The sequence below is a fragment of the Colobus angolensis genome, unplaced genomic scaffold (genome assembly GCF_000951035.1).
Source record: "Colobus angolensis palliatus isolate OR3802 unplaced genomic scaffold, Cang.pa_1.0 Scaffold75, whole genome shotgun sequence".
Classification (NCBI taxonomy): Eukaryota; Metazoa; Chordata; class Mammalia; order Primates; family Cercopithecidae; genus Colobus; species Colobus angolensis.
Window position 1 is genome coordinate 2,554,376 of NW_012121265.1, and position 13,694 is coordinate 2,568,069.

Below are 13,694 nucleotides of genomic sequence, written 5' to 3' on the forward strand. Positions count from 1 at the left end.
AGAGAGAGAGAAAGAATGAAATGCCTAGGTTTATAACAGAAAAGAAAAATTATTAGCAGAAGTCTGCAATTAACTTCAGTCATAAAGTAATATAGTCCTGTGTTGCTTAACAATGGAGATATGTTCTGAGAAATGTGTCCTTCGGTGATTTAATCATTGTGTGGACATAATAGCATGTACTCACATAAACGTAGATGGCACAGCCTACTACATACCTAGGCTGTATGGTACAGCCTATTGCTCCTAGGTTACAAACCCGTACTGCATGTTACTGTATTGAGTTCTGTAGATGATTGGAATACAGTGGTAAGTATTTGTGTATCTAAACACCCAAGCATAGAAAAAGTACAGTAAAAATATGGTATTACAAACTTATAGAGCAACTGTTGTGTATGTTGTCCATCAACTAAAATGTTGTTACATGTTACATGACTGTAATTAAAAACCATTGACATATGAAGAGATGATAAGTGTTCAAATTAAGTGTGTGGTTTGAAGACTGTGTATATCATCAAATGAGATGTAGTATTAAAATGGCAAATTACCTGAAGATATTGTACTGGTGAGTGTTTCCCTTATTTCCAAACAAAGCAACTTTGATCTGACCAGTGGCTGTTCCTCCAGACAGTGTGATGGAAACCCCATATCTCCAGCCTGCACAGGAGATGGAAGAGTTCAACTTATTCACATACAAATTAGGTAGCCTACATCCCAGACTTGTCTCCTTCTCTTACTCTGAGGCATCAAAGCATAAGAAATTTTTTTTTAAAAAATTATTATTATTATTATTTTTGAGATGGAGTCTCACTCTGTAACCCAGGCTGGAGTGCAGTGGTGCAATCTTGGCTCACTGTAACCTCCGCCTCTCAGGTTCAAGTGATTCTCATGCCTCAGCCTCCCTAGTAGCTGGAACTACAGGCAAGCACCACCATGCCTGGCTAATTTTTGTGTTTTTAGCAGAGACAGAGTTTCGCCATGTTGGTCAGGCTGGTCTCCAACTCCTGACCTCAAGTGATCCACCCGTGTCAGCCTCCCAAAGTGCTGGGAATACAGACGTGAGCCACCACGCCTAGCCAAAGTATAAGAAATTCTACTTGTTAATCTACAAATCAAACAAGGCCTTAAGGAGAAGTATGTATTCAGCAATATCCCTCTCTAGAACTGCATTGCCCAGTGAGGAGGTCACTAGCCACATGTGGCTGCTTACATTTAAATCCAAATTAAATACAATTACAAATTTAGTTTCTCAAACTCATTAGCTGTGTTGCAAATGTTAAATTGCCACATGAGGCTAATGGCTACACAGAATATGCCCCTCATTGCAGAAAGTTCTATTGGCCAGCTCTGCCCCAGAATGACAATACAGTGAGTTAAGGTGAAGAGAGAGGGAATAGGGGCTTGTCTCCACATTTGGGAAGGTAGCTCGGGAGTGCAGCCTGGCAACCACCTCGAGGGCGGGGACTGTGTTTCATCTTTGCTCCTCAGGACCCTGGGCAGTCTCTAGCACAGAGTAGGTGCATGAGCAGTTGTCACTTAGGCTTCTACCTGAAGTGCTATCCCGGGGCCTGCATGCACACACACACACAAATACAAATGCATATGCACAAACATATGCATGCGCGTGCACACACACAAATACATATACAGAAACATATGCATGTGCGTGCACACACACAAATACATTACACAAACATACGCATGTGCATGCAAATACACAAATACATATACACAAACATGCATGTGTATGTGCACACACACACAGACCTACACACATATAACCACACACATACACATAGGCACCCACATACGAATACACACACATGCACCCACATATACGTAAACATACAGACACACATGCATACATATATAAACACATGCATACACACAAAGGTACATGCACACATAAACACACTCACACATGCATGCATACACCCACATATGTGCACAGATGTACATTAATATACACACACATGATTCTTGCCTAACTCCTATTCATTTTTCATATATTCAGAGACCTTGTCCCTGACCCTCCTTCTGGTCAGGGCCAGGTTCCCTGTCCCATAATGTCATGGCAACAGCCACCAATCCCAACACACTTGTAGTTGCTTGCTCAGTTTCTCTCTTCGGCTGGATTATTAATTTCATGAGAGGAGTGTCTTGTTCGTCCCTGCACCCTCAGTGTCTAGCGTAGTCTGTGGCCCATAAATAATTGTTGATTGAGGAATGAATACATGATTTTTGAATGTTTAATTTGTTGTTGAAATATTGGCAAGTATTTCATGCATCACAACATCAGTGGAAGGATTGATTAACCAATGTCTTCTTACAAAAAAATACAGAGTGATATATATGGTGATAGAAATGTTCTGTATCTTGATTTGGAGGTGGTTACACAACTATTCATCTGTCCACACTCATAGAAGTGTATGTTAAAAAGCGTGCATTTTGCCGAATATAAATTATACCTCAATAACTCTGACTTTAAAAACTATGTAAGATGTGTTATATATTTATATGAATATATAACCTCTGTCTTTACTGGGCCACCTCCTATGGAACTGTCAGAGGGCAAGTTGGTACTAAGTGGTCCGAACATGCCCAGTCTCTACCCTGTGTCTTAGTCCATTGTCTTAGTTCATTCAGCTGGTTTTAGAGAGAAATCATCCTTCCCCCTGATTCCCACCTGCACTCCACCAGCAAGACAGCCCCTGGGCATCAGGGATGAAAGGGGAAATCAGAGAATGGAGCTGGGCTTCTTAAGGGACACAGCCCAGCAAAGAGCTGGTACCAATTACATCTTTGCTGAATGAAGAGAAGAACAGGTGTGTCTGATGCGGCCTTAAAAAGGAAAGAAACGATGAACTGTGGAGTGGTACAAATTCAGGGTAGCTGGTCACAGGGATGTGCAAATTGGCCTCATCCTATTAATTATACTATTTGCTTGCTCTCATTTCATGCCAGAGAAATACAAGGGCTTGCTCTCATTTCATGCCACAGAAACAGAATGGAAGAAATGCACACTCTGTCTAAATCCTCAGTTGACTTGTAACTGGGATAGTTTGGGTGAACATGTCCATTTCTAAGATAATCAAAATGTATGCACAAATATTTCAGGTTGAAAGCAAGCCCCTCATTTGTAACAGAAACTATATACTTGCTTTACATGGGCAGGTAGTCAAAGTGCAACTTACGAGCGAAATTGCTAGCCTCTCCTGTGTTCAAGAAGAATTTCTGCTGCTCTTCACTTGTCCTGCCAGCAAATTTATCAGCATAGTGACCCATCTGTGGACATCCTTGATCTGGACAGGGGAAGCACTTGTCCTAATGAGAAGAGATCGATGGGACTGTAAGGAGAATTTGTATTTGCATGATTGATACATCTGAGGGAGCAGACACTCAATCTTCCTACAGCCTAAGCGTTCTCCTTTGTGACAGCAAAGGGGTTGGGGCAGATAATCTCTAAGTTACCTTCATCCGGATCAGGGTTCCCAACTTTTAGGCACAACACATTAGAATTATTTGAGGAGCTTTAAAAAATACTGATGCCCAGGACCTAGGTTAGATCAATTATACCTTCCGTTAAATGGTGAAGTGGTGAATGATAAGCAGCCAACTCTCTGGGACAAAAACCCTGGATTGCAGTGCCTACCAATTTCGGTGGTGTAAATACTCTGACTGTGGCCAATTTCAGGCTACTAACATGATGTCTCTGAATGTGGAGTTGGGAAGGGATACTCACACTGGCTCTCATGAGCTAGAGTAGGCAGTCTCTAGCCTGTCATTCTTCCATCTCTCCCCTTGTTGCCAGTCTGGCATATAGGACTCCAGCATCCACTTTGCTTTCTCTCTGGTGTGAATTATTCTCTATACATTCTTCTACTCTTGCTCTGCCCGTGCCAGAAATGTACATTCCTGTGTTTTCTAAACTCTATCATTTTTAAGCCAGATTCAGAGGTCGCCTCCTACAGGAATCCTCTCTATATCATTGAATTGACTGCTCTTTCTCTCTGATTTCCCAGTTTTCCTCTGCCACATGACTCATCTCATCGAAAATTTTAGCCACCTCCTGCCTAAAGTCATTTATGTTTTTTCCTCTTCCACTCCACAGGACCATGAACTCTGAGGGACAATGCAAAACATGTAGTGAGAAGGCATTGCAAATCCCAAACACAGCAGGACAACAGTCCCGCAGTGGGGTGATGCCCATTGCTGGAGGCAGGACAATAGCTTACAGACTCAAAGGACTTGTAGGAAGCACAGGGGTATGCAGCAAACCCATCGGGGTCGAGGATGCTTTCCAAGTAATACTTGTAGCTTCTTAGGTGATTGCAAGCCACAAAATCCTGGGTTCCTGGGAAAACCAATAAGGAAGCCTGAACAGGTGGTTGAGGGGCTGAAACAGCTTCTCTGCCTCTCTCTCCAAATGAGATGGCTCCAAAGTAGGACCATACTTTCAGAAACTTAAGATAAATCCAAAATTCAGCCACAATAATGACAATTAACATATAGAGGGTGCTTTCTGTGTGCCAGGCAACGTTCTGATCACTTTACATGCCTTGTCCATGTAATCCTCAGTCTTCCTAGGAGGTGGGTACTGTATCATTCCTATTTATACATTATCATCTCATCCCTATTTTACAGAAAGAACTACAGAGTATAGGCTCAGATTTACAGTTTAGCTAATAGGTGGGAAGGCTGGTAATTAAACCCATGCCCATCTGGTCTTGAGCCCATCCTTCTAACCTTTGTGCCATCTCATGTCCCAGGCACCATGCTGGAGGTCCTCAAAGACATGACTAGATGTGGCATGACCAAGCCAATGTGAGGACATTTCCATGCAGCAGTTATACAAATAAAAACAAGGACTGTATAACTTTAGGTGGCTTTGTATGAGCTTCACTCTCATAGTGTCTTGATTTTCCTTGCAACCTTTCTTGGCTCCCTGCAACTCCTGCCAAGTGACAAATGTTACATTATACCTTCTAGACCTGGCCTGAGCTTGCTGGGCCATTACTGATGAAGAGTTTCGGCTGCCCTATGCATGCAAACCCTCACGAGGCTGTGACAGACAAACTGCATATGTCCTCATTTTAAAAAATTATTATTATTATTATTTTTTGAGATGGAGTTTCACTCTTGTTGCCCAGGTTGTGGTGCAATGGCATGGTCTCGGCTCACTGCAACCTTTGCCTCCTGGGTTCAAATGATTCTCCTACCTCAGCCTCTCGAGTAGCTGGGATTGCAGGCATGCACCACCACGCCTGGCTAAGTTTTGTGTTTTTAGTGGAGACGGGGTTTTACCATGTTGGTCAAGCGGGTCTCAAACTCCTGACCTCAAATGATCTGCCTGCCTTGGCCTCCCAAAGTGCTGGGATTATAGGCATGAGCCATCATGCCTGGCCTGTCCTCATTCTTAATATTTGCTTTGATGGCATCCATATATGCCAAGCCATTTGGATGAAATTCAATAAAAATCTTTACTCATTACATTTGGTCAGACTACTAAGTGTTTTTTCTTGTGTGGTGCCACATAATAAGTCTGGATGAAAACTTCACCTGTCCATTGTCCTTTTGGTCTCATTAGATACAGAGTCAGAGCTGTGTCTGCAGGATGCCCTCTCTTCCCAAGTGCGCTAGATCAACAATAAAGAATAACCACGTCCAATAACAGTCTCCCATCTCACCTTCCTTAACTGTGACTGCTCCTCATTCCTACTCAACATAGGTGAGCAATGGCTCTCATTTTGCAAATAGGCTTGCTGTGGAAACTATTGGGAATATTCTCATTCTAGCTACTGAAGGGGAGCTGATTCTATCATTTTGAACCTTATCACTGATTCCCAAGAGAGAATTTGTAGCAAAAGTCTCTTAGTTACAGTCAGGATGTTTGCTCTTATGCTATTTCCTGGCTCTATCAGGTAACTACCAATTGATTGTTGGAGTCACAGCTTTAAGTGACAGTTTCATAATTCTTTGTTGCTTGTACATGCCAGGACATCCACAGCAAAGTTTTAAGGAAGTACAAAAGCAGTAAAGCTGAGATATAACAAATACTATGTAGCTACATTTTTTTTTCCGAAATAATCCTCAGAAGAGGGAATTGTATATTTTTAAAGACAGTTTCATCTTTATTCTTAAGATTTGCTATACAAAGGTATTGGTCGCTCCAGGAAAGCACCCGCCCTGTTCCCCTCACCCCACCACGACTTTACCTGCCCAGATGCCATCTACATCCACAATCTGAGACAGGGCATTCTTCTTGCATCCCGGCATGTTCTCTCCTCCGTTAGGGAAGAAGTCAAGATGACCCATCTGTTGATTCGTTCCAAAACCTGAAGTGTTTAGAACAGCAATGAGCTTTCTGTCATGCAGGACTTTCATGCTTAAAACACAGTCATGCATGCTCACAGCTGGAGCATCGTGGGCCTCACCCAAGAATGGGATCAGGGGAGCTGCATCCGTGTGAACCACATCAACAAAGTCAGCATCAGAGGGATCTAGTCGCACCTCTTCAGGAGTACCTTCAAAACTTGCTTCTACAGGATCCAACCCTAAAAGAGATGATCAGCACTGCAGTACAATAGACCTGACTATAGATGTCAGCAGCACCAAGGTGTACAGCTGCCCAGGCTATGCACTGCCCAAATCAAGGGGTACCATGCCCCGGAGTTGTGCAGTGTCATGACCTTGGGTGCTAAATATGAGGACATAGAGTCTGAATGCAAAGGGGTTCCCAGTGGCATGGATGGAGGAGGGCAGATGAGCAAAGAAATTTAGATTTTGTTTAAGCAAGGATTTTTTACACACCAGAGTTTCCCATTTCCTTGTGTATCTTTCTTCTTCAACATCCTTTCTCTCCTCAAGTTTGTCGAAAGAAAGGGGTGAAGCAATGTGGTATCATAGTTAAGAACACAGGTTCTGGGTCTAGGTTGCCTGGCTCCAAATTCCTACTCAGCTGCTTTTGGGACAAGATGCATGACCTTGAGCATGTCACTCTACCTTTTTGTGCTTCAGGTTCTTCATTTTACAAAATGGAGTGATAATGGTATCTGTTAGATATGGTTGTTATGGATTAAATGAGTTGCTATGTAGCACTTAGCACAATGCCTGGTGTATACTCATGTGTATATATGTAAGATATTAATAATTATTATTTTTGACAATTTTCCTTCTTAGCAGGGATCTTGGATTTGTTAATCGTTTTTGAAGGCTTGGTTAGAGCAGCTGATAAAATAGGAACACGAATATAGTTGCCAGCTGAAAATAAAAGAGAGATTTCTTATAAAGAGTTGCTTGAGCCAAACATCAGCAAAACCAGGTCTGGATCTCGGTTCTCCCACTGATGAGTTGTGTGGCTTTGGGCAAGTTATTTGCATCCCTGAGCCTTTTTCTTCAGTTCTGAGAATTATATGAGAAAATATAAAGCATTTTTGTGCAGTATTTGGGATAAGCAGGCCCTTAATCTATGCTTACTATAATTATAATAACATTATTATTATGATCACCATCATATTATGTAGATATATCTTGTTGCTGTTATAATTCAAATGCTTTGATTGGGTTAAAAGAATGCTTTTGGCCATAACGGCGACTGGGTTTCTTCTACCAGTAGAAGCAGTGGGAAACAATTTTTAGATTCTATTCTGCCCTTGATTTCAAAGAGAAGGGAGAAAGACTTGGCAATATAGACCCTCCTTGATTATGTTTCGCTTATGTTGATACTAGTCTCACTGTGCCTTTTCCTGGGTGCCCAGTCCTGCTTAGAAACCAACACCACCAGAAAACTGGGACTTGGAAAGGAGGCACTAGGACAGAGGTGGAAGAAGCAAAGAGGAACAAAATCACCCTTCCCTTGCCATGAAGGTGGCACATGAGCTTCTTGGGGGGCTCCCTAAAATGTTCTGCGTAGGCTCTAAGCAGCTGTATCACAGCCAGGGGGGCAGTCTCCTTCAGGGGAGCTCGGAACTGGGCTGCATTCTTGAGACCTCATTCTGGGGTTTCTGGGGACAAAACTGGGGTCCTGCCCCTGAGGCCTTACCTGTAATCCTGCTCAGGCCAGGAGTCTTGCTCCCTGCCTCTCCAGCCACGTGGGCTCCCAGGCTGTGGCCGATGAGGTGAACTTTGGAAGGCGGATAGCTGTACTCTCTCTGGAGTGGGGGGATTGTATTTTCAGGACATTTTTTTTGCTGTAGTTTTTCTAAAATGCCAGCCTGATGGATATTACTCCTCTGCTGAAAAACTTCCATGCCTCTCACTGCCTTCAGGATCAAGCTCAAACTCATTTTGAAGGCCTCAGAGGTTTCCTAACTCATCAGCTATTTTTCTAGACTCTTCAGCCAAACCCTTTGTTGAACTTTCAGACCCCCAAATACATCATAGCCTCTCACCTCTGGGCCTGGTTCGTTCTTCTCTTCCTGTTGTTGTCTATCCCTCAAGCACTTGCCAGCTAACATCAACAGACTAGCCTTCAGCTCTCAATTTAGACGTCTCTTCCTTGGGAGACCTTAATCCCTTTCCCTGCCCTGTCAGTGTGGATTAGCTGCCTTCTATGTGTTCCTGCAAAGCTCCTACCCTCCCCATCAGAACCCACTAATAGATCACACTCTACTGGCATTGCAAGTCTTCACTGCAAGCTCCTTGATGGTCTGGGACCTCATGTGTCTTTTTAACTTCCTCACACACTCCTGACATTGTGCTCCAAAAAAACTGGTGAACGAGCAAATCAAATAGAGCTATGAGGTATTTGCACATGTTGCTCTCAGAGACGTTCACCCAAAGGCACTTCATTTATTGGTTTCCCATACTTCTTGTACAAATACCATGGGTTTTGATTTCTGCAGGAGTGGAGAAGTTGGTTATTTTGTAGACCCTTTAGCTATAAGAGAAATGGCTCTGGTCATTACCTAGTACAGAAAATAGTCACAAAGGATTAGAAACGTAAAGAACTAAAGACTGAAAGAGTTAGCTAAAATGAAACAGTGTAGGAAGAAATAAGTGAAATGATTGTGGCAGAAGGAATTCCCCAACATCAATAGCACCCACACCACCAGGCCAGTAGAGTTGACACATGCCAATTGCACGTACTGTCCATTGGCTCTCTGTGGCTCTCTCTGGCCATGCTGTGTTTCACCCCAAACAGAGCCCACCTGGTGTTGTGGGTGAATTCTGAAGCTAGATGATCTGGATCAAAAGGCACCTCTTCTATTCATTTGCTTTATGACTTTGGGAGCAAACTAGTTAAACTTTCTGGGCCTCAGTTTCTTTATCTGTAAATTGAAGATGATTTAAAAAAAAAAAAACCTTCTAAGTGTTAGCAATTCTCATTTTTGCTTCCACTGGCGTGTCATTATGAAGGCAAATTTCAGAGTTTTAGAAGTAAGATCTGGATATCAATTTTTTCTCCTTCTTTAATCCATAACTCTTAGCTGCATCTCTACCAGAGACCAGCAGGCACTACTTCCCTCCTCACGTAGCCCAGCCAGCTGACTCACCGAGAGGATGTTGAGCATCTGGGCCACCTGGGCGCCCACCACTCGCGCATTGTTGGCGGCCTGTGTGTAGGTGGTTTGGGAGCCCTTCTTCCAGTCCACGCAGATGCAATTCACCTCCTCCACCTTGAACAGGTTCTGGTATTGGGGAGATAGCAAGATTGGGGAGATCATGGGAGCAGGGGAAACCTTATCCAGCCAGGGCTCAGAAATGGTCACTTCTCTCTTCTCCTAGCTAGGGCACGAGATAAACTAGACTCTATTAGGGAATCCTGTTAGTAATTAAGAGTTATCCTTCAGGGCGAATGCTATGAGAAAGGCAAACTGATTTCCCCTCCAGCTTGCAGATTAATTGGAAACTGGTCACTCTCTGGTTTCCTTCAACCAAATTCAGTAAGGTTGATTAGGAAGGGAAAAACAATTGCATCATGAAAAGAGTCCTGTTTCGAAAAAAGAAAAGGCGTAGGTGCAATCTCTGGTGGCCAGTGTCAAAATGACCTTGCGGATTTGACTATGAGGCATCCTTTCAGGCTCTTGGCGATGCCACAGCCTGCTGGGTGTTTACAGAGCTGGAAACTGAGAGAGAAGCTTCACTATTTTTATAGTCATGATGACACAGTACTTCATGGAGAAGACACATGTAGATATTTGAAAAATAGAACTGTACTGATTTAAAAGAGATTGAAGAATTCTGGAAGGAAAATGTCTTCCTGGATGTCGAAGGAGCTGATATATCTTTAGGAGTTCTGCCAGGCACTACATTCTGCCAGCTTGAATTTAAAAGGGTACTATAAATTTAAAATCCACTTGGAATCGTTCCACATACAGTATACTAATATGTGTGATCACTTGCACAGAGATAGTGGGAGTTTTCTCCTCAGGACTTTTCTTTTCTTTTTTGAGACAGTCTCGCTCTGTCACCCAGGCTGGAGTGCAGTGGCGCGATCTCAGCTCACTGCAACCTCCGCCTCCTAGTTTAAGCGATTCTCTTGCCTCAGCCTCCTGAGTAAACTAGGACTACAGGCGCCTGCGACCACACCTGGCTAATTTTTGTATTTTTAGTGGAGACAGCGTTTCACCATGTTGGTCAGGTTGGTCTCGAACTCCTGACCTCAGGTGATCCACCCACTTTGGCCTCTCAAAGTGCTGGGATTACAGGCATGAGCCACGGCGCCTGGTCAGGACTTTCATTTTCAAGCTATCCTAAGGAATCTTTCACAAGCCTGGAAAATTTGGAGCATAAACTGCATCAATAAGATGCTTATTAATGATAGGACAGGAAAGGTGCCAAGAGTGAAATGCCTGCTAAACCAAGGCCAAGTGCAGAATGTCTTTAATTTTCTGGGTTTGTAATTTTTCCTTTTGACATTACCGGTTGGTGTTATTAATGTATGTGTGGAAGGCAGGCTCCTGGGGTAAATTCTTAGATGACAGAAAAATCGATTGAACCAGTCTCCACATAAAGAGAAAGGATGACGGTATATTGTGGTATATCGCACGCACGTGTGTGTGTGTTTGTGCGCATATGCACAAGTTGCACACATGTCCGTGTGTGTGTGCGCACGTGTGTATATTCTTCTGTTGCTCTCCTTCTGACCTATATCACGTGTAGGTGGCACTTTCTACTCTGTCATTGCAGTAGCTCAATTTTAGTTTTCTGTTTTTCTTTTCTTTTTTTTTTGAGATGCAGTCTTGCTCTGTTGCCCAGGCTGGAGTGTAGTGGCGCAATATTGGCTCACTGCAACCTTTGCCTCCCGGGTTCAAGCGATTTTCCTGCCTCAGCCTCCCAAGTAGCTGGGACTACAGGCACCTGCCACCACGCCAGGCTGATTTTTGTATTATTAGTACAGATAGGGTTTCACCATGTTCACTAGGCTGGTCTCGAACTCCTGACCTCAGGTGATCCACCCACCTCGGCCTCCCAAAGTGCTGAGACCAATTAAATGGTCAGAGAAACACATGTCAGCCTCTCAGGGATATGGGAAAGATTTGAACCAAAAAAGCCCTATAGCCCCGTGTTTATGGGATACAAAGTACTCTCACTAAAAATGGAAGCAGAAAACATCGGGCCTTGGTTTAACCAGAAATTAGATAGTAGGAGTATTTTTCTAATAGCGAATGTGGTTGCTTCAGGGTGCAGATGTAGTGCAGAAACATGGAAAGGCATTTTAATTTTTGTGAAGAGAAGCATTTTAATTGCATAAAGTTACCTAATATGTAAAGTTTTCTTGAGTGCATAAAGCGAGGCAGAGATGTCAGCAGGAAGTGTTGGCCTCAGCTGGCCGCAGGGATCAGAGCCGGCTCCTACCTTGCACATGTCTATCACCCAGCGCTCATCTCCTTTGTCTATGAAGCCGTGGATGATGAATCGGGTCTTTCTGTCTGTTTGAAAATTTGATGCCTCAATTGTTGATGGATCAGAGGGGAGGAGAATCTGTGACAAATGCAGAAGTGCTACATGTTTTCGCAGCCCAGCCTCACAGGCCTGTCTTTCTCCTTCCTCATCTCCGCCTGTTCCAATGCCTCTACTTTTCAAAGCTCAGCAAAAAGCCACCTCTTCCATGAAGCCCACCCCGATCTCCCTTTTCCTGCCCCGTCTCTCCAGGTGAGTAATCACTGCTTCTACTAGGCCTGGATTGTGGTTTGAGTTCTTACCTTCCCTGTGGTTCTTGTTAGACAGTAAGCTGTTTGCTCCAGACCAGAATCACACGGCAGCTAGAGGTTCTGGCAAATGTGAACCATTCATTCATGCAAACCAACATTACTCACGACCTGCTCTGTCTAGGTCTAGCCAGGTCTGGGGGGCAGCTTGAGGGAGGGGGTGGGGCATGGTGGAGGAAGGGGGCACAGAGATAAGGTGCAGGGTGGACATAGCCCCGTGCCCAGTTACAGTGACATTAACATGACAGAGGTCTCACTTGAAAGTTGTCTGGGTTTTCATTGGTGTACAGCAGGAAGCGGGTGCCGATCTTCTCAGGGGTCCAGGGGAGAATTTTTAGGGGCCTGATTGCTGTCCCGCCCCAGGGCTCAGTGTCAGAAAAGCACCCAAGGTCCTCATAGCAAACTTCTTTTCCTGCAGAGAAAGGAATCTGCTTAAGGATTTGCTCTCGAGGCGTGCTCTGGGGTGTCACTGCTGTTCGGGCCTGGTCACTCTTCTGTTCAGGGACAGTCTGAAGACAATGGATGAAACGACTGCAACCCTTCCCACTCTCTTCTTGACCCCAGTGCCCACATACTGGCCTGGTAGCAGTCCCATTGAATCCCACAGGGACACCACTGGTAGCTTTGTTTAGAACTACCATCAAAACTGGAAAGTTCTAAGTCCCATTCCTAGCTCTTCTGATACATTTATTTGACTAATGTGATATTGGGCATTGATAAGTCAATATGTTAACTCAGGCAGATGTTTCATGCTTTACTTAGAAATGTCTGGCCTTGGGCACCCCGAGAATGAAGGTAGGCCACTGGGGGGATCCCCAGAAACAGGTCTCACTTAAACTGCCCAGCCTACTCTCCCAGGCAGAGTGCCAGCCCACCACTTCTCTCTGGTACCCTGGAGCTGCTGGGAGCCCTGCCAGTTAAAGCTTTCTCTGGCTAGGGCTGAGAGCTTAAGTTTAAGCCCTTCCTACGGGGCAGGAGTGGTGTTTCTTACCTTTGGCTGCTCCCAGCAGGAAAAGTGTGATTGTCCAGAAGATCAGCATCTACAATAAATTCAAACATAACTCAGTTTCACCAGGCATTGCCAGAACAGTGAGCACCGACGCCCTTGACTTCAGTACTGTTTGCCTCACCTGTACGTCACAGCAGGGGGAAAGGAGTGGCAAAGGTGGCTTACCCTGTCTAACGTTCCAGATGTTCTCTCCCACCGGATCGAATATCCAGGCCTTTGTAAAAATATATATTCCAGCCTTATCATTTAGACACTACTTCAAGAAAACGGCAGGTGATGATAATCCATGCTGTGTGCGCTTAATACTTTCATCTGCCCGAATACACAAAACAAGATTAATAAGAGCTGTCAAGTCTTCCCACAAGTCTGGAAAGATGACAGAATGCTTGGTTAAAACAGGGAGTGAGGTCACCAACCTTTCACCTATGTAACGATGCATGTACTTGTGAGCCGAATGGGCCCCCACTTTTCAATTTTCTATTTCATCACCAAATAGTTTACAAGTCTCAATAGGGACACAGCAGCAAACCCTAAAA

The 13,694-nt window shown here is 44.1% G+C and overlaps 1 protein-coding gene across 2 annotated transcripts in view; it reads right to left on the reverse strand.

Annotated features, from left to right (window-relative positions):
• The window catches only part of PNLIPRP1 (pancreatic lipase-related protein 1), an 18,235-nt gene extending 4,881 nt beyond the window's left edge, over nucleotides 1-13,354 (reverse strand). Inside the window, exons 1-11 of one of the 2 annotated variants that reach the window (XM_011927820.1) lie at nucleotides 13,324-13,354; nucleotides 13,141-13,189; nucleotides 12,407-12,561; nucleotides 11,797-11,922; nucleotides 9,492-9,626; nucleotides 8,039-8,147; nucleotides 6,432-6,551; nucleotides 6,213-6,332; nucleotides 4,233-4,351; nucleotides 3,192-3,321; nucleotides 546-654 (exon numbers count right to left, since the gene is read on the reverse strand). In XM_011927820.1, the coding sequence (XP_011783210.1) occupies nucleotides 546-654; nucleotides 3,192-3,321; nucleotides 4,233-4,351; nucleotides 6,213-6,332; nucleotides 6,432-6,551; nucleotides 8,039-8,147; nucleotides 9,492-9,626; nucleotides 11,797-11,922; nucleotides 12,407-12,561; nucleotides 13,141-13,189 (1,172 nt within the window). In that variant the 5' untranslated portion in view covers nucleotides 13,324-13,354. Of the gene's footprint in view, nucleotides 1-545; nucleotides 655-3,191; nucleotides 3,322-4,232; nucleotides 4,352-6,212; nucleotides 6,333-6,431; nucleotides 6,552-8,038; nucleotides 8,148-9,491; nucleotides 9,627-11,796; nucleotides 11,923-12,406; nucleotides 12,562-13,140; nucleotides 13,190-13,279 lie in introns of both variants that reach the window. The other variant, XM_011927821.1, reaches the window with a different exon arrangement.
• Between the last annotated feature and the right edge of the window lie 340 nt (nucleotides 13,355-13,694).